The sequence below is a fragment of the Myotis lucifugus genome, unplaced genomic scaffold (genome assembly GCF_000147115.1).
Source record: "Myotis lucifugus unplaced genomic scaffold, Myoluc2.0 scaffold_1009, whole genome shotgun sequence".
Classification (NCBI taxonomy): domain Eukaryota; kingdom Metazoa; phylum Chordata; class Mammalia; order Chiroptera; family Vespertilionidae; genus Myotis; species Myotis lucifugus.
In genome coordinates this window covers 2385-26565 of record NW_005872057.1, presented here as the reverse complement: position 1 = coordinate 26565, position 24181 = coordinate 2385, and the positions used below count along the sequence as shown (strand labels likewise).

The window sequence follows — 24181 nt, the reverse complement described above, 5'->3', positions numbered from 1 at the left end:
ACAGGGCCCGCCCCGCTCACGCCCCACCCACCGGCAGGCCCTGCCTTCAAGCCCCGCCCACGGCTTCGCGCCCGCTCCGCCCCTTTCCACAACCGTTAACCGCCACACCTGTGCTCCAGCAACCCCAAGGCCAGGTGCGCCCCTCCGAGGAGGCCTGTCTCCAGGGCCTTGGCCCGGCCTCGGGTCTGCAGGCGGGGATAGGGGGGGACGGTGGGCCCCTGGTCAACCCCTCGGGGCGGCTGGACCCCCTGGTCGGGAGGGTGGGACCCCTCTCCCCACATCAGCCCGGGGGCAGCGGGGGGGAGGGGCGGGCAGGCGCCCTCTAACCTGGCCGCGTCTTTGCAGGTGCGCGGCCCTGCCGATCCCGCCTGGCGCCGGGTGCGGGGTCCTGTCGGGAACATGGACGAGGCGCCCCTGCTGGGCGGGATGTCCAGTCCCGAAGAGGAGATGGGGCCGGACCTGTTCGGCGCAGAGGGTCGGTTTGTTTCAGAAAACACAGGCCTGAAGGCGCCGGCGGTGGTGAAGGCGGAGGAGGAGGAGTTCCACGTGTTTAAGGACCCCTACCTGAGCCCCGCGGGCCCCAAGGAGCCCCTGCTGCACGCCTTCAACCCGCCGCTGGGCGCGGACTTCGGCAGCAAGGTCAAGGTGGAGCTGCTGGTGGATGACCACGAGGAGGAGATCCTGGGCCAGTTCCCGAGTCTCGCCGAGCTCGACCCCCTGGAGGACGCGGTGCTCCCCGCGGCCCCGCCGCCCCCGCCGACTTACAACGTGCACCTGCTGTCCTCCCTGCTGACCCCGCACCGGAGTCCGGCCCTCGTGCCCCTGGGCGCCTGGGCCCTGGACGGAGCCGCCCACGCCGGCGTCCGGGTGATCCCAGTAAGATGGAGGGGGGGGGGGGAGGTTGGCACGGTACCCCCTCCGCCCGCCGGGAGCCGGGCGGGGAGGCTGCTGGCTGCCCCGGCCTGTCTCTGTGTCAGCCCCATCCCTGGTTGGTGTCCGGCCACACAGGGTGCAGCCCTTTGTAACCCGTTCAGCCTGCAGGTGAATCACGTCCTGGGTCCCTGGTTCACCCTGGCCTAGCCCTGCAGGGGGCGCCCGACCACAGAGGAAAAGGACTGGAAAGTGGGGAACATGGGGCGCTGTCACTGGCTTTAGGAGAGGAGCCCTGATGGTCAGAGTAACTGTGTCTGTGAAAACAAACGCAGCGTGGTTGACTTTTCATGTTCTTGCCTTTAGCTTTCTCCCCCCTTTACATTTAGAATGCCTGTGTCATACAGAGCACAGCGAACTCCTGCCAGTTCTCAGATAACTACCCTCCTTTGCTGAAGAAAATCATTGATAATTTTATCCTCTGTCCTTGCTAAACAAATACATTTTTAAAGTATATTTTTTATTAATTTCACACAGAGAGGAATGGAGAGGGACAGAGAGAGAGAAACATCAATGATGAGAGAGAATCATGGATCGGCTGCCTCCTGCACGCCCCACACTGGGGTTCGAGCCCTCAGCCCAGGCATGTGCCCTTGACCGGCATCGAACCCAGGACCCTTCGGTCCACAGGCCAACGCTCTATCCACTGAACCAAACCGGCCAAGGCAACAAATTTATTTTTAAAGGAAGCAAAGGATCCCAAGGAAATGTATGCCACCCCCTACTCCCCACCCCTCACCCCCGAAGGATCTAGTTTGGAAGCTAGGTTACTCAACCATTAGTCCTTTGAGTAGGTCATAGGCTAGCCTTTGCACTGCTGTTGAGATGGCTGGAGCCGGACTCCACGTCCCCTACGCCAGCAGCAGCACCTTGGATTTCTGCTTTCTGGTGTTTGGGTTATTTTAGCACAAGCACTGCTCCTTGGTGTAGAGCAGGGGTCCTCAAACTATGGCCCTCGGGCCACATGTGCCCGCCGAAAAACATTTGTTTTTTTACTTCAAAAATAAGATATGTGCAGTGTGCATAGGAATTTGTTCATAGTTTTTCTTTTTAAACTATAGTCCGGCCCTCCAACTGTCTTAGGGACAGTGAACTGGCCCCCTGTTTAAAAAGTTTGAGGACTCCTGGTGTAGAGGTCCCATCTGCCTGGGAGGGACCACAGAGCAGGCAGCCCCAAGCCCTCTGCACACAGAGGTCTCCCGCAGAACCTCTCAGCCGGCGTGAATGTCCATTTGCCAAACCTGTCCTGATAGCTTCTGCCTGTTGGTCCTGGCACGGCTCCCATACAAACACCATCTTTTTTGAAGGATTACCTGCCCTGTCTCACAGGCAGCTGGGCAGGTGGAGCCTAAGGGTGGGGTGGAGGGTGCACGGTTAGGTTAACTGTGTTTTCTGCCCCCCTTACATTCTTTTTTTTTTTTTTAATCATCAAGGATATTTTCCCACTGATTTTTATTTATTTATTTTTCTTTTATCTCCCTCCCCCCCATTGATTTTGAGAGAGAGAGAGAGAGGAAACATCGATAAGAGAGAGAGAGACATCAAGTGGTTGCCTCCCGTATGTGCCCTGACCGGGCTGGGGATTGAACTTGCAACCAAACTACATGCCCTTGACCGGGAATCGAGCCTGAGACCCTTGGGTCCGCAGGCCAATGCTCTAACCACTGAGAAAAACCGAGGGCAGCCCTCCTTACATTCTTATCATTTAAAAAGTATCTCAATTTTAAAACCCTCGATTCTGATGGTAATTTTTTTAACTGAGACTTTTTAGTGTCTTTCTTACTCCATTGATTTTCAGTAGTATCCTGGTATTTCTCCCTGTTCTTGGTAATTGGCTGGTGTCACTGAGGTGACAGTTGCGTAGAGCACAGCTGAGACACAAAGGTGGCGGTCATGCCCACCCTCATTTCATACTCAGGTTGTCCTACTGTTCAGTTAGGGAAGCTCCACACTAACTATCGCTGGCAGCGCGTTGTAAGTTACATTATAAATATCACCAAACAGCAGCAGGGACTGCAGGCTTTGCGAGGAAACAGCAAACAATGGGCCAGCAGGTTCCACAGAGCCGACGAGCCTGCTCTCGGGGGGCACTGAAGGGTGGGCCCCTCAGGACGGTCCCGCTGGCTGCAGCTCCAGTGGAGTGGGGGGGGCCAGCAGCTCGGGGGGCGCCCACTGACCTGGGAGTCCGCTCGGTCACACGGGGCCACATGGAGATCACACCTCTGCGCCCCACGGGCGGGCGGGACGACTGTGCCGCAGGGAGGGAGGGTGAGGAAGGAGGCACGCAGGCCAAGTGTGACTTCCAGAGAGAACGTTCTGTTCTGTGCTGTGCAGCTGCTGCACCCAATGTCCCCCACGTGGTTTCTGAGCAGCGACCGCTTTTCCAGGTGGAATTGAAGGAAGGAGGTGGCGCTGTGCCGAGTGAGAGCGTGGAGGAGGCCGCTCTGCAGAACCCTCTGTCCCAGGAGCCCTGCAAGTTCCCGTGCTCACAGGACGCCGAGGACGCCCCGGGCGGCTCTCAGAAGGACGCGAACACCATGGTAACCCTGCCGAGAGAGCGGCTGTGGTGTGGATGCGGGGCCTGTATCGCTGTGACAGAGCCAGCTGCACTGGTGGTGTCAGTCAGCGTATGCCTGCCGAGTCAGCATTTTGGTTGTCTCCCCCAGAGGGGCATTCGAGCCTGCCTAACCCTCCCGCTCCAAGATCCTCACTCCAGGCAGATGCAGCAAGTCAAACAAGGATGAGGACATGGCGGTGTTTTTAAGGACAGTGACCACACGTCACATCAGTCAGCGCAGACCAGGCGGCCTGACAGCAGCTGGCTGAGTTGGTGGCACGTGGGTGGTGGCCTGTGGGTGGGAGGCGGGCTGCGGCTGCAGGGCCGAGGCTGCTGCCCTCCCTGCCCACCTCCAAGTCCTAATACCACCAGCTCTCCTCTCGGGAAGGCAGTCAGTGACACGTGTGGTCTGTGTGCTACTTTCCTGTGATTCTCTTATCCAGTCTGTAGGGTGGGCATTATTTTTGTCCTCATTTTATGGCTGAGAAACAGATGTTACATAGTCGGCCTATCCGGCGCCTCTAGGATTCGGGCCCGCCCCAAGCATTCTGTGAGCAAAGAGCCCAACAACCAAGATTGCCCCCCACCCCCGCAGCTCTTTACTCCGAGAGAGGAGGCCTTCGCCCTAAGCCCACACTTTGCCAGGGAATGCACCTGGCTTAGCTCTGGCATGCACGGCACTCGCCTCTCTGTCAAGCACCCGGGGAGTGAGGGCAGAGCTTCTCCAGGACACACGGACCAGGTGAGCAGGGCGGGGCCTCCTCCATTTACACCAGACCATTGAGTCAGGCCCCCGGGTGCTCGATGGACAGAGGCCTGGGGTCCACCCTGCGCCTCTCTCGTGCGTGCACGGCTATAATTTAACCTCCAGATACAAATAAACTCCCACTGAACACGAATGCTGGCCCTCGTCCAGGGTCAGGGTGCCCAGAGCTCTGCCGGGAGCGCCTCACTAGCACGGGCTCTCCTGTGACTGGTAACACTGGTCCTTTAGGCTTGAGTTGTCCTGTCTCAGAGCCCAAAGGCCACCGAGGGCAGAAGCACAGCCGGCCGGTGTTTGTGGTTTTCCCATCCGAGTGGAAGCTGTGTGGGCAAAACCACTGCTGCCCTTCCTGGGACGGGGCCACCAGCGAAGGAGGGCTCCAGCCCCGCTCTGCCTGACCAACGTGCCTGACTGGCAGGCCCTTGCCTCACGGAGGGTGTATTCATGGTCAGAGCCCAGCCAGGAGGCCTGAGTGCTGGCCAGGCCCAGGAACGCTGACATGGCTTCTTAGAATTTTCCAGTTCTTGGATTAACCTTTCTAAGTTGTACTTGTAGGAAATAACATTAATAGATGTTTTAAAAAATCCCACATATTAAATAAAACACATGAGTGTGGCAGGAAAGAACAATTGTCATGAAATTAAAGAAGACTGTGAGTGGGCCGGGGTAGGGCAGCTCGGTGCGCTGTGCGCTCACGTGGCCTGGAGAGGAGGCAGGGGCCTCTGTGAGCCCAGCCACCGTCTCAGAGAGCGTGTGGTGGAGGAAGGAATCGAGAACAGATGGGCAGGTTGCCATTTTCCAAGAAAACATAAATTCCAGATTAAAGCTATGTTCTTGGTGGAAGTTCGTGTGGGTTCATTCTGGGACGGTTTTTTGTTGTTGTTGTTGTTTTTTATAGCAAAGGTGGAAATTTATTGAAGAGCAAGTACAGACTCCCACGTGGGAGGGGGATGGAGTCCCCCGGGGCGGCTTTGACAAGTGAGACCTGACCCTTGTGTTTCATTCAGGTGCTATGTCAGTTGAAAGGCGGGACACCAATGCTGCGCATAGACAATCCGAGCGCGAGAGAACTAAAAGCACTCCATTTGGTTCCTCAGTATCAAGACCAAAACAATGCTCTACAGTCAGGTACAAAGTAAATTAATTCAAAAATTATGTCCTATCTGTAAGTTGGTAAGTGATCATGTTTGGCTTTGTATATTGGAAAAAAAAGTGAAATAGGCAGTGAGGGTATTAAGGAGGCAATTTGGCAACCTTCATGTTCCATAGTAGTGAGCTAAGAATGGAAAAATGTCTTTATAGACCAATGTATGTGCATTCCATTGACTGTCTCAAGTTTTGGGATAGCCGCCCCCTTCTTCCGCTAGCTGTGGATGGCTTGCCATCCTAACAGGTGACAACTCCTACCAGCAAGCCGGTGTGCTGGGGGTGCCTGGTTGAAGCATCAGCCCTCCCAGCTTGAGTGGGGGGTTGGCCCTCAGGTGTGGTATAAACTGCGTGTAAGGGAAACGCCTTCATATAATCCCCAGGAGTTCTGAAATAACTGCATAAAATGCTGATTATCTGACATTCATTTACTCAGCAACTTCTTCAAACTGGCACAATAGTAATGAGCGACATTCGAGTACATGATTATCCTGTAACGCCTTATGCATGACTAAAGAGACTGAATGGCGTAGCTTTCAGATTGTGCTTGCAGAAGGTAGACAAGAATTCTTCAAAACTGGGCATTTCTATGTGGACTGTATATGTAATTGCGTTTCTCCAAATCTTGATTTAACCAGAATATTTCCTTACCAGATTCACTGCCCATAATTTAAATCCACATTAAACCCAGATGTCCTCTCCATGGACCTGCAGAGTCTGGGCAGAGAGAGAGAGATTGTGACCCTCTTCCATCCGACTGTCCCTTCATCCAGGGACAGGCAAGGCCTTCGGGACTCTGCCTTGTCTCACTGTGCAGAGCAGGGCGGGGCATGGTCCTCACGGCTGGGACTTTCGGGCTCCATTCCCTGGAGGTCAGAGCTGTCTCTGGTCCTCACACAGGCAGGGCGTTCTTTCCCACCCCACCCCCCTTTCTGGCCGTGGCAAGCCCCAGTGCCTGTAGATCCACAGAAGGACTTCCTTGTCATATAAGCCCCATTCCCTTGCCTAGTCCCCTTTGTGATGCTGTAAACATACTAAGTATCAGCGTAAAATAACTGTATCCTGACCTGTCTTAACGGTAGCATCACTCAGAGGCTGCAGGTGGGTGATTCGGGAGACGAAGGCACATCTCCTTCCACTGGGACCCACCAAGCCCTTGGTGTCTCAGGAATGGTTGTCACTGTGCCCTTGGGCCCAAGAAACACCTACCAGTTCTGCTCCTGAAGTAGTTTGGGCTAAATAGCCTGATCAGTATTTACATCCTAACAACTAAGAAACCAGTTGGAAAAGAAACACATAAATGGAAAGTACTTCACCTGGTGACCAGCAGATGTCGCTGTGCTTTCTTTGAAAATAAACTTTCCGGCGGCTTCCTGGTGAGTGTGCTGCTTACTCCAGGGTACCTCAGCCAGCAGTTTGGGAACCTGGGTATGCAACATTATTTAGGATAGACTATCCCTGGAGCTCAAGCTAAGTAGCTTTATGGCAAAGAAAAAGGGTGTAATTAGTAAAAACTTACATTAACTTGAAAGTTTTTATAGGATAAAAAACAAAGAGGACGAAGATAAATTTAAATGACTTTGCACATGATAAATCCATGATACATTTTCATGTTTGAACGTTCTTCCGTGTGCATGTGGAAGGAAAACAATATATGCATCAATTAATTTTAATTGTCTTCCTTACAGATGTCCCTAAACCAGTGACTACTTTAGTAGGAAGATTTTTGCCAGTGCCAGCAAAATTAAATCTCATTACACAACAAGTGAGTCATGTTTTAACAAAACAACAACTGTCTCTTGAAATTTTGATTGTCAAAGTTGGAATTTCTCAGGAAATATAATTATCCTCCCTTTAAAGATCCACAGTGATCCATTTACCAAGTGTTCAGCCCCGTGCCCACAGTGACAGGCCTGGGAGGGGTGGATCCGACCAAGATGCGGCTCTTTGTCCCCCAAAACAAAGCAACATAAGACACATGACTCTAAGCTCCTGCAGGAGACAGACAGCAAACGGACCTAACAAGGGAGTCACACTGTGCGCCGGGCCACAAAGGATGGGCACAAGGCATGGGGGTTCGTCGGAGGAAGGCGGGCCCGTTGGCTCCACTGAGAAGGTCTTGAAAGACGGAGGGAGGGAGCCAGGTGGTGCCTCATGGAGGCAGATTCCAGGCAGGGCCAGGACAGCGGGGGCTGGGGTGAGTGAGCGTGAGCGTGAGCGTGAGCGGGAGGAAGAGGCAGGTGATGGAAGGGCTGTGCCTTCACTGGGCTTAAAGGGGCCGGCCCAGAGGAGGGGCAAGGCCAGTGGTGACCGCAGCCCTAACAATCTCAGGCCGAGGGCATGGAGGTGGCGAGAAGCAGCAGCTCCTCAGGGTGCTTTGAAGGCTGCGCCAGTGTTTGTGAGAGGCTGGATGTGGGAACCGGAACCAGCGGAGCCCAGGATGCCAGGGTCTTCAGCCTGAACATGGGCCAGGGGGAGTGTCCTCGGAGCTGAGAGAGGGGAGTGGGGGCAGCCTGAGTGCCCCTGGGAATGTGGAGTTGTTGGGAGTCGGCTCAGAGGGCGGAGTCGGCACACCTGGGATTGACAGCCACCAGACTAGAGATTTCTGAGTCTGGTTTAGAGTTAATATTTGTTGAGTAAATTTTTCTCAAATGATACAATAGGCAGGAGGGAAGGATTGCTAATGAGACATCAAATGTTCATGAGTCTAAGCCGTGGTCCTGTGAGCGCCGTGCACCTCCTCTCTCCCTCCTGGCCACCCACACCACCCCCCACCCCCACCCCCACCCCTGCCTCGGCTCCAAAAGGCCTCCTCCGAGCTCTCAAAGGAGAAATGCCCTTTAGACCACGCCTCCTCCCGGCTCTCCTTGGCTGTGATGATTCTTGTCCCCATTCTGGCTCCCCTGACTTCTTACCCTGTGGACCTCAGGCAATTCTCCTAGCAATGCATCTGCTGCCTCCCTGGAACCCCTGCTTCCCCTGCTCCTCAAGGTGTGCTTTGAGGACGCACGCGTGGGCGTCCCCTGGAGCTGCTAGAAACTTGGCTCTCAGCCCCACCCAGAACCTGCATCCCAGCGAGGTGCCAGGGATGTGGGTTCCTGTCTCCACTCCTGGGTGCCAAACGCCGCTGAAGAAGGCTGTGGGTTCCAGCAAAGGTTGCCCTAGGTTTGCTGCCTGCCTGGCCCTTAGGAGACATTCCTTTTTCTCTGCGTTACTTTGGGCCTAAGCAGAGGGGGAAGAAACTGCCCCTGGTTTATGCAAAGAATGGCCTCAGCCCCGTGAGATCCTTTCTCCGAAAGAATCGCAGCTCTTTGGACGGCCGTGGGGACGGGTGTCTGGGACGGAGTCACGCGCGGGCACGTCCCTCCTGTAAACGGAGTCCCCGTGCCAGTGGGAGGCTTTGCACAGAGTGGACCAGGGTGGTTGCTCGGTGTCCTCGAGCCCCAACAGGCAGCGGAGACACACAATTTAAAAAGAGGCGAGAGGGCGGCGAGGAGGAGGATGGGTAGAACGGTGTTTTTCCCAGGCTGTACTGCGTAAGTAAAGCTTATTTTAAAATTTCAAGTTTTCAGTGGAGGGACAGGATAGGGCGTTTAGCTGTGACATAGACAATCTCAAAACCTAAATGTATCCAACCCTTTTCATTTCTTCAAGCTCTGAGGGGAGAAAATTAGGTCAGCGATGTTGCTAGCTTTTCCTTTCCCTGTGAGCCACGCTGCTGAGGAACAAAGAAAAATAAGCTGGAACCAGGACAGCCAAGGCCGTGGATAAAGCAGAGATTACGACATTGCTTTTGAATTCGTTAACGTTGACTATGAAATGCTCCTTTTGAATAGATGAAAAAGTAATGGTTGCTAATGAGACATCAAATGTCAAGATCGCTCATGTTACACTAAGGATATAATAATAATGGCCATTTTTAGTTTACAGAGATTGGTAATTGAATTTATTTCACAAAATGAAAAAGATGTCCAATACAGTGTTCTAGCCAGCGGCTGACCGCTGTGTGTGCTGCCTGCCAGCTGGTCGGTGGCCTGGCCCCAGGTCCCAGACCCCTCCCCTCGGTCCGCAGTCATGGCATGTTCCCGCTAACAGACCCAGACTTGTTGGGAGGGATTGCCAGGTAAAACCAGGAGAAGGCTTGTTTTCCTCTGTAGCTAGGGGCTGACTGGAAGGAACGTTTAAAACATCCACTAATTCAAAATATGCTGGCCTTGACTCTGCAGCTGGACCACGGAGCCCAGCCGGCCCCGGCCTCGGGGTCTGCTCTGCCCTCGGGACCGGCCCTCCCCGCACCGCCCCGGATAACGCTGGCTGGGTAAGGACCAACGCCATCAACAGTCACTCCTTCAAGAGTCTAAGAGGCTCTCTCGGGTGCACTGTCATTTTCCTCTAAGTGGAAGCATTAGCTTTGCTGCAGCCTCACCAGCAATAAAAGAGCTTTTGGAAGGAGCAGCGCGAGACAGTGTCGTGTGCGTGGGGCTGGTGTCGCCGGGAGGCCCCACGCCGCCGGGCTGTTTCAGAGGCTCCGTCTGCTTCACATTGGTTCACGTGAGCTGTTGTATTTCTTTTTTCTTTCTTGCTGTCATGCACGTAAGCAATGGCGTGGCCGTCACTGACTGTGGCTGGTGGTCTTGGTGCACCTTCCACGAGGTCCCTCACGCTCTCCGGCAGCGCCGGCAGGCGGTCTCCGAGGAGACGTGGCTGCCCTTCCTGCCTGGGACCTCGATGGCCATTTTCAAGCGGCGGCTGTAATTGTAACTCCGTAAACTCGCCCAGCTGGTTGCAGCTCTGTTCACATTCACGGACCAGCCGGGGACAGGGACGGGCAGCCCTTCCCGCGCAGGCAGCCTCTGTCCTGCCCCCAGGAGTGTGGGGCAGGCAGCCTAAGGCAGCGGGCGTGGGTCTGACGGAGGCAGCCCAGGCAGTGGGGGAGGGGCTCCCGCGGGGCTGCCCCGGGCACAGGCTCACCGGGCGCCCAAGGGCAGCAGGAGAGGCTGAGGGAACCCCCCTCCGTTCTGGAGGCTGCCTGGCTGTGAGGAGTGAGCACCGGCAGGGCGGTCGGTGATTTCTGTTCTCCGGCTTCCTCCGGGTGCGCAGCTGTTACTGTGCTGGCCCCTGGTCGTGGCAGGCACAGCCAGGTGGCCCTGCTGGCTGCCTGGCAGGGCGGGTTGTGCAGCCATGAGAGGGTCACGGGCCCGAAGACACTGGTTTCCCCTCCTCGTCCTCGGGACTTTGCTGTGTGCTTTGGCGCGGCCAGGACCCCAAGGAGACTGGGCTCCCACAGCCCCGGTCCGGTCCCTCCGGGTGCCGCGCTGCTGGAGGACTTGGGGGCCGAGCCTGGTGAGGGATCCTCCCTGCAGCCCATTTCTCCCGGGCCCCTCCCCCTCTCCAGCCTCTACCAGGTTTTCTCACTCAGCACAGTCTCCTTTTTTTGAGGTCCTTATACAGGTCATAACCAATTTTCTGTTATAAATGATGTGCCAGGAGCAACATGAGCTTTGTGTTCGAATTTTTTGCTGCGAATAATTACTTGATTTGCTGTCACTGCACGAACCCAGCCGGTGATCTGCATCGGAACGCCCGGTGCTGGGCCTGGGGTCTGGAGGGCGGTCAGGGGCTGCTGCTCCGTTCTGGCCCGGCCGGCCCCAGCTCATACCTCTTAGGCTCTCCACTAGCTTCCTTGTTGATTTCCCCAAGACAAGGCAGACGGGGTCCGAGTAGGGACGTGCGCGCAGGTCAGCGTGGGCCTGGCCCGCCAGCGACTGGGTGTGGGTGTGAAGTGCTCCCTTACCGACTAGCTGACCACGCGGATGAAAGTCTGTCCGGCCACCGGTGTTGGTCCAACAATCCGGCCACCGGTATTGGTGTGAATTCTGACGCATCATTGCTGCTGTTATTTTTGGTAACGTAACGACGACTATAATAAGGAATATGAAGTTTCTGCTTTTCTGGAAACTTTAAAAATATGTTTGTATTGGTTCAGAGAGGAAGGGAGAGGGAGAGGGAGGGGGAGAGAGAGAGGAACCTCAGTGATGAGAGACGGTGAGGGGGTGTCCCGGGGAAGCGGGGCAGGGGCTCTGGAGCTGGAAGTGCCACAGCAGCTGGGAGCTGGCGCAGTGACGGGGTCTCCCGTTTTCCCAGGAGGAGATGGTTGACTGCGAGTCAGGGGCGTAGTGTGGACCCTGTCACACGTGTGTCCCCAGCATTCATCTCCCCCGCACAGCACTCAACGGGAGAGACAGCAAGACCAAGCCTAGAGCAGTGCGGCCTCGGGTCCCCTGCGTCTTCTCTCCCAGGAGGGTCTCCGGTGCCGTGGCGGAGGGGCGGGGACAGCTGGTGGGAAGACGGCTCTTTATTAACTGACATGTCCACCCCAACCTGCTGTGTTCCTGGGACAGCAGCAGTGGGGCCAGGGGACAGTGGGCATCAGTGGACATTTCCAGGAAATGGTTTTGACTCGGCCACGGCCTGTGACAGGCTGTGCGACTGTCCCCACAGGTACTGCGACTGCTTTGCCAGCGGGGACTTCTGCAACAACTGCAGCTGTGATGCCTGCTGCAGCCACTTACGCCACGGACTCGAGCGCTTCAAGGCCATTAAGGTAAGTGCTTCCCATTCAACGAAAGCATCTCGGAAGCACTGGAACGTCTTGCAGGTGAAAAGCCACCGCCAGAGTCTGCATTTCAGTTTGGGGAAAGCCCGGTGTTGAAGAATGTACACCGAACGCGACAGGGAGGGAGCTTTGCCCTCCCCTGGGACGCCCCGGGGCTCGGAAGGTCTGATTCAAGAACATGCACATGTCCACGTTGTCTCGACCTGAGAAACTGGGTCATACACGTAGCAGAGAGGCCCACGTTGGAGCAGCGTGCTCTGCAGACATGTGGCTGGTCCACTGTCCAGGGGAAATGGGGAGGAAGCTCTCAGCCATCACGAATGTCTCGATTGCGCTCCAGGACGTCCAGGTGACGGGGAGAACCTGGGCTCCCTTCAAGGCCACCGCCCTGCAGGCCGCTTGCTAACGGCTACCTGCGGGAGCTTGCAGCGCCTCTTCTGTGGACACACAAGGTGCCCAGAGCAGGGAGGACAGTTAGGCTGGGGCCGGGGGCCTACTTTGCACAGGACAGTGAGGCCATCACCGTGGACCGGAGATCACCATGCGCCATGGCTGGTCAGTCCCTTGTTCCTACAGTAATCTAACTCCCCTCTTGAATTAGAGATAAATTTGTTGAAATTGATGACACACATAACTTCAGTATAGTAGCACTTTCTTTAGGGTAAAAGGTACTGTCTGCAGTGTACAACGCTTTATTTAAAAAGTGGTGGCATTCCCGTGCGTTGCTGGTAGGAATAGAAACTGGTACAACCACTTTGGGGAGTTGATTGGCACCAACTACTACAGCTAACCCTTGCGTGTACTGTCACCCCGCAGTTCTATCTTACTTCTAACACACAGCCAACAGACATGTCCACCAGAGCCTTTACAAGAATGCCCTCAGCAGCTTTACTCATAATAGCCGCAAACCAGACACGACCCGGGTGTCCGTCTGTGGTAGGGCGATGAGCCTGTGCGGCCGGCCGTCAGAGGGGCAGGACGGAGGAGAGCTGTGTGCAGCTGCGGGAGGAAGCCAGGCGGAAAGGGTACACGCTGCATGATTCCACCTGCGTGAGGTTCCAGCAGAGGCAAAACGAAGCCCCAAAGTCCAAACAGGTTCCCCTGGGGGTGTCGATGGGCAGGCGTCATCGGGAGTCTCTGGGGCTGGGCCGTCTAACTTGACTGGGTGGGGCACACGGGGCACAGCCTGCTCAGAGTCCTGACCTCGTCCCGCAGCACGGGGCCCAGGTCCCAGCTGCCAGCCTGCGGACGGGACTGCGCTGTGACTCGTGTCTGTTTATGAAGAGCACCGAGTCACGTTGTTATTAAGAACATGTGCACATCTGTGTGTCTAGAGGGAAGGTAGGTAGATGGATAAGACATGTGAACAAGCCGGATAAAAGGTAGCTGAGTTGCATGAGAACAGCAAGCCCAGCGGCCGAGACCCAGGCTCGGTGGGCCTTGGAGTCGATTCCATCACTTGCCGTCGCTATGCAACCTCCAGCACCCCAGTTTCTGGGTCTGTAAGACCAGGGCAGCAGTCGTGCACACGCCCCACCTGGCTGCGTCGGTCCTGCGGGAAGATGCTGGAACGCGGCGCGTGGGCAGTAGTGAGCCAATGGCAGAGCCCCGGGTCCCGCTGTCCTAGGAAAAGCAACAGGAAACCCTGGAGGAGACGCGTCCACAGACACAGCCATTTCCTCGGCATCTTCACCAACCGTTCATTTTCTACAGCAAAACCTAGCAAACATATATGACGCTGAAACCGGGTTGGGGGGGGGGGGAGCAAGCCTGAGAGACTGGCTGCGGAGACGGCAAGCGTGTGAGCGGAGTGAATGGACCGGCGGTGCATTTCTCACTGACGACAGAGCCGGTCACTGTGGCTCCTCCAGGGAACAGCGAGAGCAAGTGACAGGCAAAGCTGACCTGGGGCTGGGAGGGAACCCCCAACCCACATACATGACCTTGACAGGGAATCAAACCCACGACCCTTCGGTGCATGGGCTGACGCTCCAACCACTGAGCACATCCGCCAGGGCTGTGAGCTTCATTTTTAAAAAGTTGTCATAGAAGTTGAGATGTAAGAAAGGCCTCATGATTCTGGAGATAGGCGCTGAAAGGTCCGGCAAGCAGACCTAGCCGCCCATCCCCCCACCTTTACCCCCCCTCCTTTACCCCCGTGCAGATCCTGAAAATACAGTCAAAACTGGTGCAGAGATGGCAAATCCTAACAGCGCAGCCCCAGGTGCTGTGGCGTCTCTCTGCTCCTCACTGCGCCCTGCTGGCTGTCGGGTGACGCTGTGTCAGCCACGTGCCTCTGCCCAGCCACGGCCACGTGAGGTGCAGGGGACCTGTAGTCCCTGGCATTATAGAGGAACTAGAAATCCCGAGAAACCTCCGTTCAAAACACCCAGAGGTGCAGAATAAAGCACACCAGGCACCTTTGAGCTGGAAGGAACAGAGGGAAATGGCAGGGGTTGGGCAGAGAGGACGCTAGAAACTCCAGTGTCCCAGGGCCAGCTTGCGGGCCGTGCCCAGGGCCGGCACAAGCAAGGGCTTGGGCTCAGGCTTGCTGGACACAGCCGGTACCCCCTTGCTGCCCCCTGGGTGCAACACTGCCATGAAACAAGGAATAAAGTCCACCCACTGGGAGGCAGGTAGGCCTGCCCAGAACACCGAGCATAGGCCAGCCGGCAGGTTCAGACTCCTCCACCCCCTCATCTTCTGCCGCAGTGGGAGCCCGAGGTGCCCTCAACTGCGGGCCAAGGTGAACCCGAGCTGGGATTGTGTAACCAGCTACGCAGCTGCATTCAAAATCAGAGTTAGCGCCCCCTGGGGACTCCACCCACACTCGCCCAGCCTCCCAAAGCCCCTCCCCACCCCCTTGTCAGCCCCCCACTGTGTCCCCTCTACAGCGGCACCTGGGCACGTGCCCCTCGCGCTCCTCACATCACCGCCACGGGCTCCTCTCACTCCTGCTCTTTTGGTCTGAACATTGCTGGTTACGTGTACACCATAAAGCCATTGGAGGTCCAAACAGAATTTGTTCTTCTGGGTGATTGTAGGACAATTCTCTATTTCCAGGCCAAAATCATGTGCTCCTCTATCTGCAAATGCATTGGCTGCAAACATTATGAAGAAAGCCCCGAACAAAAAACGCTCATGGCCGTGCCAAACTACGCAGAAGCTGGCAGTTTTGAAGGCAGCCATTACGTGTCAGGACTCCCCAAATTCAGGAAGGAGAGGTAGGTGCTCAGAACTGACCTCCTGATTGGGAACGGGGCTCATGCACACACTGGAAGGGGCGGGCCTGCCTGCAGGGCGGGCGCCAGGGACTGGGCGAGGTGCCGTCCCCCCTTCCAGACTCACCCTGGACCCACACTGTTCCAGAGGCCCCGCTGCTTTGTCCTGTTTGTCCTCCGAGCAGGAGCCACCAGCAGGCCACTGGCCTCGGGCTGCGGGGTGTGGCTTCCAGACAGCAAACCCCTGAGCCGCTCACCGTCACCGTCACCGTCACCGTCACCGTAACCGCGTGGTGGTAGCGCAGAGATGCTCGGGACGCAGGCTGGTCCTCCCCAGCGCGATGAGCCTGTGCAGCTGGGTATTTTCCCATTCGTTAGCTTGCGGCCATGCGGTGGTCCTCGTAGCTCAAAGATTGAGTAATAACTTTATATTGGACTAGATTTATCCATTTAAAAACCGTCTTTGCATTCACACGTCATTAATGTTGTTGAACAGCCACGTTCATGCTTCTTTGCTTAGAGACGTCAGAGGTGGCCTCACTGTGGCCTGCAGAGGGCTGTGCTGTGTTGGTGGACGCTGACCAGGCGTGGCCCAGTCCTCTGGGAAACTGCAGGGACAGTGTGGCCGCCTCCCCCGGGACCGCGTGTCGATGGAGTGTGACGAGGGCTCCGAGCCGTGGACTCTGGTCTCAAAGTGATAGCTCTGCCCTGGGCAGCCCTGTCCTCTCACCTTCAACTCAGTTCTTGCATGTTACCTTGGTGGAGAGGTGTTTTTTTAAGTGTGTTACTTTATTAATGTATTTTTATTGATTTCAGAGAGAGGAAGGGAGAGGGAGAGAGAATAACTGATTGGCTGCCTCCTGCACGCCCCCACTGGGGATTGAACCCACAACCCGACTATGTGCCCTTGACCGGAATCGAACCTGGGGCCCTTCAGTCCGAAGGCCAAGGCTCATCCTCTGAGCCAAACCGGCTAGGGCTGTGAGAGGTTTTAACCAGTCCCAGCACCTGTCTCTATTTTCATAACCCAACACTTTTTAATAGAGTTTTCCTAAAATGTTCGGTGTGAGCGGCCTTGAGCTGAGCCACGCTGTCCCGATCTCCTGGGGACGTGGCTGCCCCTGCAGGACTCAGCACAGCGTCTTGCAGGTCCTTGTTCAGGGCCCATTGGGCAGTCAGAGCAAGCGCGCCCCCGGGGTGACAGACGAGGGAGTCCTCAGAGCCCCTGGGGTTCCCCAGCCCCACGCGCACCTGTGGGGGAGCGGGCACCCAGGAGGGCGGCGCAGCCCTGCACGGCGCTGGGACCCAGGCTGCTTGTCCGCAGGGACTGGTCTTGTCTGAGGTTCCTGCTGCTGCTCCTGCCCAGCCACGGGCTTGACCGGAGCCCAGGCCTCTGGGTTTGTGAGGATCTAATTTTGAGAAACTTAGAATCGACCACGAGAGGGATGTCAAGAAGCTGACAGGTTTACCTTCCTCCGTATCTCCTTCTAAAAGCAATCCTGATGCTATTCTAGTGAACAGCTTCCATATCAGGAAGACAGCATTTGGTTTTGCCAGTGAGTCTCTGAAATGCATGACAAGCCCGTCCCCTGGACACGCCGGCCTTGAAGAGCAGCCGGGCCTCTGACCATGGCCTTGACTGGTGTGTCCCTGCAGGCGGTCCTCGTGCATCTCCTGGGAGGTGGTGGAAGCCGCGTGCGCCTGTCTGCTGGCTCAGGGCGAGGAGGCGGAGAAGGGGCGCTGCTCGGAGTGCCTGGCCCAGCAGATGGTCCTGGAGGAGTTCGGGAGGTGCCTGTCCCAGATTCTCCACATCGAGTTTAAGTCCAAAGGGTTGAAGATGGAGTAGAGGAGAAGGCGGGGAGGAGAGAGGAGCCGCGGGTCTGCGCTCGGGGTTCCGGGGACCCACGGAGGAGAGGCTGCTTTAAGGAACACGAGGCCGGTCTGTGTCCACAGCTGCACCATCAAGGTGGGCGCTCCCTCTGCTCCAGGGGACACAGGAGGCTGAGTCTGGGAGGGTTTGCCATCCACAGCCCCTGTTTGAGGAGGGGCGTGACTGACGACATGGCAGGGCCAGGAGGGAGCGTGGGTTCCCGTGAGCCTGGGGACCTCTGCACCCACACCCAGTGCTGGTGGGTGGACACGGGGCGGGAGAGGGAAGAGTCACCCTATTGACCTCATCCCCTCGGGGAGTCTCCTCTGGAGGCTTCTCTGCATAAAAGCCATCAGATTTCCCAGATTCTTAGAAATAACATCTCCGCTGGGCTGCTGAGATGCAGCCTGAGATCTCTAGAGAGCCCTGAACACCCAAGGAACGACTGCAGGCGTGTCCCAGGGCCCAGGGCTTGTCAGCCCGGCTGACGCCCGGACACCGAGAGGCAGCGGGCGCACAGGCCGCGCTTCCATCCGTAGCATCTTGAGTTGTGGGACGGAAATGTGTCTAGTTTCTTAGGTGTTTCTATTTGATTGTGGAAAAACTCTATTGTCCAATAACTTCTCCATGATTACTGTTAAGCTATTGTTGTTGGTAGAGTATGGTTAAACTGACTAGTTTGCAGAAAGTAGCAGGTAATATTAGCTGTTAAGTTGACTCCTTTGGTTCTATTGTGAAAGCAAAGAATAAAAATTTCAGCCGTCTCCTGTGGCTGTAATTAGCTTGGTGACTGAAAATACACTTCGTCATGTTTCTGTGTGGGTGGTACTGGCCCCACAGACAACCTTCGGAAGCTCATTGCAGGCACAGCAGGGCGGGCAGTGTGGCTGGGGCCTCTGGCACATTGGGGAGCAGGAGCTGGAGCAGGCCAGCACAGCGATATTTGGAACAGCCTCCTTCTGATACTTCATTTCTCTGTTTCAACCCCCTTGTCTCCCACCCGGATCCAGACTCTGAGGCCAAAGCCCGAGGTAGAGGCAGAGCTGTGAGACTGCGAGTTCTCGGGAGCGGAGCTGGGGCAGAGCGGGGACACTGTGGCCAAGGCTCACCTGCCCCCCAGACCCTCAGGCGGAAGGGGGCCGCAATGGGGCTCTGTGACTCCTCCTGGGGCTGCCTTCCTTCTCAGCAGGGCAAATGGCAGTATCTGCCGGCCACACAGGTAGTTTTAAAATTTCTAGTCACCACATTTTAAAAAAGTGAAAAGGAACAGGTGAAATTCGATTTAATAATCTTTTTTTAAAACATATTTTTATTGATTTCAAAAAGGAAGGGAGAGGAGAGATAGAAACATAAATGATGAGAGAGAATCATGGATCCGCTGCCTCCTGCACGCCCCACACTGGGGATCGAGCCTGCAACCCTGGCATGTGACCTGACCGGGAATCGAACCGTGACCTCCTGGTTCATAGGTCAATGCTCAACCACTGAGCCACACCAGCCAGGCCAATTTAATGATTTTATTTAACCCAATATATCCAAAACATTATCATTCCTATATGTAACCAAAGTAAAAGTGGTTGTTCCGTTTCACGTTCTTCGTGCACCAATCCTAACATTCAGTGAGTGTTTCGCACTCACCACCATCTTAGTCCACACCAGGCCCAGGGCAAGTGCTGGGAGTCTGAGGGTCAGGTGTGGAGGGGAGGGCACAGGTCCCCCAGCCCATTCTGACCTGCAGAGCCCAGAGGCAGCCAGGATCCAGCACAGCAGGGGAGCCCACCTGCACCCTGGGGTGGGGCCCAGCGCTGCAGCCAGGTGTGCTGAGCTGAAGCCTAAAAGCCAGGGACAGGCCACTGGAAGGCGTGACCCCTGTGGGTTGCTCAAGGGGGAGGGTTTAGCAAGTCAGCACAGCTTTTAGGAAAGTCAGTGTGAGAACAGCCAAGTGCAGGTGCGTATAGTCATGTGATGCAGCCAGAGACCTGCTCCCAAGGCCAAGAGGCCCCGCGTCGTCACGTGACCTAAGAGAAGGCTCTTCCCCATCCCCACCCCCTCGCCGCATTCCTCTGGGTCTTCAGGTGTGACTGCCTCCCCCTCGGGATGCACCATCACTGCCGGTCCTCAGAGCTTCTGCCAGGTGCTGGCTTTCCGCACCCGGACAGGGCACACATCTCCTCAGCTAGGAAGCACTTGAAGTTTTGGGGACAATCACCTTTCTACCTGGACCACACGAATTTTAATTCCCTGCCCTGTGGGTCCCCAGCTCACTCCCGGCCCCACCCCCTGCTGGTTTCTGCCTCAGTAACAGACTCAACTTCATAATTGTGTCTGACTCAGCTTAGTGTGCAAACGCCTTTGTTCCCGATGTGCACTGATCTAATGCACGTGATTACAATCCAGCCGTATCTTTTTTATCTTTTTAAATCCTCACTGAGGATATGTTTTTTATTGATTTTTTTTAGAGACAGGAAGGGAGAGAGAGAGACATTGATTGGTTGCCTCCCGTAGGCACCCTGACCAGGGACTGAACCTGAAACCTGGGTATGTGCCGTAACTGGGACTTGAACCCGCCGCCTTTTGGTGTGCAGGACGACACTCCAACCACTGGGCCACCCGGCCAGGGCTCCAGCTGGTCGTAAAGCACTCTGGTGGTGGTGACAGACAGGCACAAGGAAGGAAGACACGGAAACACTTGCTGGTTTTTATTTTGCCACGAGAATAATTACCAAAGGGGAAATCTTAAATTATAACAACACAGCTTCAAAGGAGAGGAGGGGCTGGCTGACTCGGGGAGCTGGCACAAGCTGACCCATCGTCTCAGAATCTGACCTCCTGGGACGGGAGGGCCTTTCCCGGCTCCCTCAGGGTGACTGCTCTGTGTCTTCCCAGGACGCCGCCGAGGGGAGTATGGGCAGCAGAACCCCGGTCTCTGCAAAGAGACGGACGCTGGGTGATGAGCCCCTGCTGTCCGCACGGAGGACATCACAGCCCTGGCTCGCCTTACAGGGTCCAGACAGAACAGAATCAGCCTGGACTCTCAAACTCACACGAAATCGTGACGTGTGAAACTTGACAACCAGCTGTCTCTCGTGAGCATCACAGCGTCCATCTCCCCGGCCCCCGCCCCCACCTGCACGGTTAACTCTCAGAGCGCAGGCCTCCCGCGGGCGGCTGGACCTGTGAGCTTATCTGGCAAAGGCCAGACCCTCACTGTTGAATGAATGACAAGCATGAAGCACAGACGGCAAAGCCAGGGTTGAAATGGGCAGGGGGAGCCTCATGGCCGGCAGCGTCTGCAGGAGGTCCAGAGCGGAGGGCCATGCATTTAAACGCAGCCTGCCCCAAACCCAAAGGAAAGCCCACATCTGACGGATGGGCCCCTGTTCAGTTGCAGTGCTGACGAGACCTGGTCTCAGACGCCTGTGAGGAGCGGGCGGTGGGGCACTGTGGCCGGACAGGGACAGCGGTTGTTGCCACGTCAATAGTGCACGGAGAGAACGGAACCCTGAGGCGCGCGCTCGCTCTCTCCCTCTCTCTCTCTCTCTCTCTCTGTCTGGGAACAGTAGGTCTGATGACCCTTTCCAGGGACGGTGTGGGACCGGCAGCAAGCCCAGCCCTGCTTTAGCTAGTTCCAGTTCCCGGGCTGTAACTCCAACCAGCTGGCATGGGGATCGGTCGCTGCAGAAGTCTAGGGAACCCTTTCCGTTTTAAGTGCCCAGGGTTCTAGGAGGCGGAAATGTAAATCGGCCACATTTCACTGACCTTTGAGATGCAAGAAAGTCAGAAACTCCATTATCTTGCGCACAACATCATCGTTCCAGGGCAGCGGCCCGTCAGAGTCGCCTAGAAACCAAAAGGATCGACATTTACGACTTAACAGGTGCTCCGGGCACCCCGAGGTCATGAACCCCAGCATCTCTGTCACCCATCTCGGGGACCCCTCTCCTGGAGGCCCCAAGTCCGGAGGGCTCTTTGCCGTCCCTGCGCTGCCCAGCATCTTACTCCCACTGTCGTTGCTTCTGTGGCTAGCAGTGGACAGATGTGGCCGGGCCCGGCTCGGACCACTGCCCTGTGCGCCCAGAGGTGGACAGTGGAGGGCCTCGGAGCCCCGGGACCCGTCCCCTCACCTGCCCTCGCGCCGTCTTCAGGCTGCAGGTCCCGCTTGCCAGCAAGGCCGTGCTTGTCATGGAATGACCTGTGGTTGTCAACAGCATCTGTTTGCAGAGCAGAGCAGACAGCCCCTGAGTGTCGTTACTGTACCCTCCCCCCGCCCAAAGGACCCGACTACCACGGCAGCCCAGTGTGGGAACCACAGGAGGGAGGACAGCGTGCTCGGGACCTGAGGCAACAGCATGTACCCGGGGCCCAGTTTGTCACCAGGTGCTGGGACTCCACAGGACCAGGGCGCAGAGCCCACAGGCCTGGCGCAGCGGGGAGCACAAGGCTCCCAGGGGTGCTGGCAGGCGACTGGGGCTCGGGGCCTATGTTTCTGAAAACAAGGGAGGTACCGAAATATTTCTATTTTTCAAAGACCACTCTGGCAACTGTGTGGGAGATGGATCGGAGCCAGGGAGAGAAGGGGGTGGGGCGGCGGGGAGAGAGACAGACGGACAGACAGACAGACAGACATGCTTGGGGTGGGGTAGGCTGGGTGACTGTGTGTGCATTGGGTGGTGTGCTTCTTGAGAGCTCCCTTAGGAAACTATTGGAAGAAAGAATGAGGGCTCTATACCAAGTGGCCTGGAATGAGGAGAGGGGGCTGGATTTGGGGCGACTTAGGAGATAAAGGAGAAGAGGGGACGAGGGCGAGGACGGCTCAGGGTTTCTGGCTGCTGGGCCTGGTGGGCTGTGTCATCCACAAGCCGGATGAATGAAAATTAACTCATTTTCCCAGGACAGAGCTCCTGGCACGAGATTGAGAAAGGCAGTAAGTGAGCTGATCCAGCGGGCGGCTGGGTGTCCGCTGCAAACGCGTTCTTCCGGCGCTGTTTCTACGTGGGCGGTGGAGGTCAAGGGCAAACCATTAGGCTGTAAGGACTTCCCACAAAGAGCTGTCTGCATGCCAGCTCCTGGGGGTCCAACTCAACAGAGACTTATCAACAGAGACTTAAAACTTCACAGTGGAAAAGGGTGTTTCCCAACTCAGGGTGAAAAGTCTCCTTGACATGCTGTCAACATTCCAACGGTTCCTCCTGTTTCGGGGGCCAGGAGCACCCAGAGACGAGGTGCTCTCTGAGGGAGAGAGCTCAGGGGTGCGAAGGGTGCAGGGGAACGTGCACCCCTTCCAAGCACCCATGGGTCCTGCCTGGCCCACCTAGTGTTTGCCATCAGTGCCGGGCTCTCAAGGACCCCCGGGCGATGGATAAACCGTCTGAGCAGGAGAAAGTATGTACTTAAACTCCAGGATTAAGGACTAAGACAGCTCCCGGGCAGTTTAAACGGTGGAGGCAGCCCTGAGGAATGTGGACAAAAGGGAGAAGGCAGGAGACAGGGTGCCAAGGGCCGCAGGGGGGTCAGGATTCAAGGCAGAGTCAGGCACCTCGAGGCTGGGGGAGGGCAGGTGGGGTCAGGGCAGGGACTGAGTGACTGAGTCCCTCTAGGCCCTATGGAGGGGGAGGGGGGTGTGGCTTCAGGGAGGGCGATGTGCCACCTAGAGACGTGGCAAGTGCCATTAACCTAAGGGGACCCCATCCTCCAAGCCTCAGGAAGCGCCCCTGCCCTTCATCTAACACTGGACCAGCCTCGGGTCAGAGTGACGCCCAGCAGCTCAGAAACGGCAGGATTCACACTCATGGCTGCCGCAGCGGCAGGTGCAGCGTCTGCCGGTTCAGGTTCTTGGTCACTTACGTGGACCCAGAAGGTAGCCAGCGCTGTTCAGGGTCCAGCCCCTCTTCTCCTTCACCTGAGACGGGAGAAAGGAGCCGATGGCCAGGACCTGCCTGGCCCAGCAGCCTGCGTGGGGCCGCATGGCGGGAGGCTGGACTCCCCACCACGGGCCCAGTCACACAGGCCGTGGTCACTCTCACATAACGAGCCGGCGCAGACCGTTCGGGGAAGAGGCCCAGCTCTCCGGGCAGAACATCGGTCGGATCACACGCACTTGCGAAAGGCCGGACATGGCAGGGCCGGTGCGCGCATCGGACAAGCCAGAGACCAGCCCCATCCGCACCGCTCGCTTCTCGGTGAGCCCGGACCGGCTCCAGTGACCGACCCTCTGCGCGTGAAGCTGCGGCTCGGCGTCCAGTCCCCGCTCCCTGGCTCCCAGCAGGCTGTCCTGGCACCGCACATACCGCGGAGGAGCGATGGCGGGAGGACCCAAGGGGGGAGCGTCCCCGCCGGCCCCCCGCCCCCCCCACCCCCCCTCCCGGCACCAGCGCCCACACTCCGCCCCCTCTGCCCGGAGGGGTGACGGCGCACTTACCGGGGACCCGAGGGTGGCCGACAGGGCGGCGAGGAGCAGCGCGGCGAGCAGGAGGGCGCCGCCTCTGGGCATCTGCAAGGGAAGGGGCAGCGGGCGCCGCGCACGTCGGGGCGGAGCTCGGACCCCGGACCGGCCGGACGGAGGGTGAAGGGGACCGAGGACCCAGCGGTTTGCGCCCCCGGACAAGGGACAAGGGACGGGGCAGAGGCGCCGCGCCCCTCGGTGCGTCCACCGGCAGGCGGGCGCTCGCAGCGGAACTCGGGGAGAGGGGCGCCTCCCCCGGGGCCTCCGACGCACGCGGTACCTTGAGCAGCGGCGGGTCCCGGGGGGTCAGTTTCCGGCGGGGTATCGGCGGGTCCGGGCGTCTGGTCGGGTCGGGTCGGGTCGGGTCGGGGCGCTCACCGTATGACACGGCCCGGGATGCGAAGGAGGAGCGTGAGGCGACTGGGTTCCCCCGACGTGTCTGTGCCCAGAGCGGCCGCTGCCCTGCTATTTATGCGGCTGGTCCCGAGCCACGTCACGGAGCTCGGGTCCCGCCCCCTCGCCGAATCCCGAGGGGGCGGGAGAGACCGCAACTCGGCTCCTTAGCGGGCAGTGGTCTGATTGGGGGAGGGCGCGCAGTGGTCTGCATGGGGGGGCGGGCAGTGGTCTGATTGGGGG

General features: G+C 57.3%; 2 protein-coding genes across 2 annotated transcripts; one reads left to right on the top strand and one right to left on the bottom strand.

Moving 5' to 3' along the window:
- Positions 1-399: 399 nt before the first annotated feature.
- On the top strand, positions 400-17446 carry LOC102421968 (tesmin-like). The gene is made up of 8 exons (XM_023747837.1): positions 400-876; positions 3318-3470; positions 5258-5378; positions 7085-7161; positions 9623-9714; positions 11898-12000; positions 15076-15236; positions 16890-17446. The coding sequence occupies exons 1-8, from the start codon at positions 400-402 to the stop codon at positions 17077-17079; spliced, it is 1374 nt and encodes a 457-aa protein (XP_023603605.1). The 3' UTR covers positions 17080-17446.
- A 2341-nt stretch (positions 17447-19787) lies between these two features.
- On the bottom strand, positions 19788-23974 carry LOC102421649 (galanin peptides-like). Its single transcript, XM_006107088.3, has 6 exons — positions 23826-23974; positions 23522-23593; positions 22948-23002; positions 21228-21314; positions 20863-20943; positions 19788-20029 (listed from the first exon to the last, which is right to left on the bottom strand). Exons 2-6 carry the CDS (start codon positions 23591-23593, stop codon positions 19962-19964), a joined length of 363 nt encoding a protein of 120 aa, XP_006107150.2. The 5' UTR covers positions 23826-23974; the 3' UTR covers positions 19788-19961.
- Between the last annotated feature and the right edge of the window lie 207 nt (positions 23975-24181).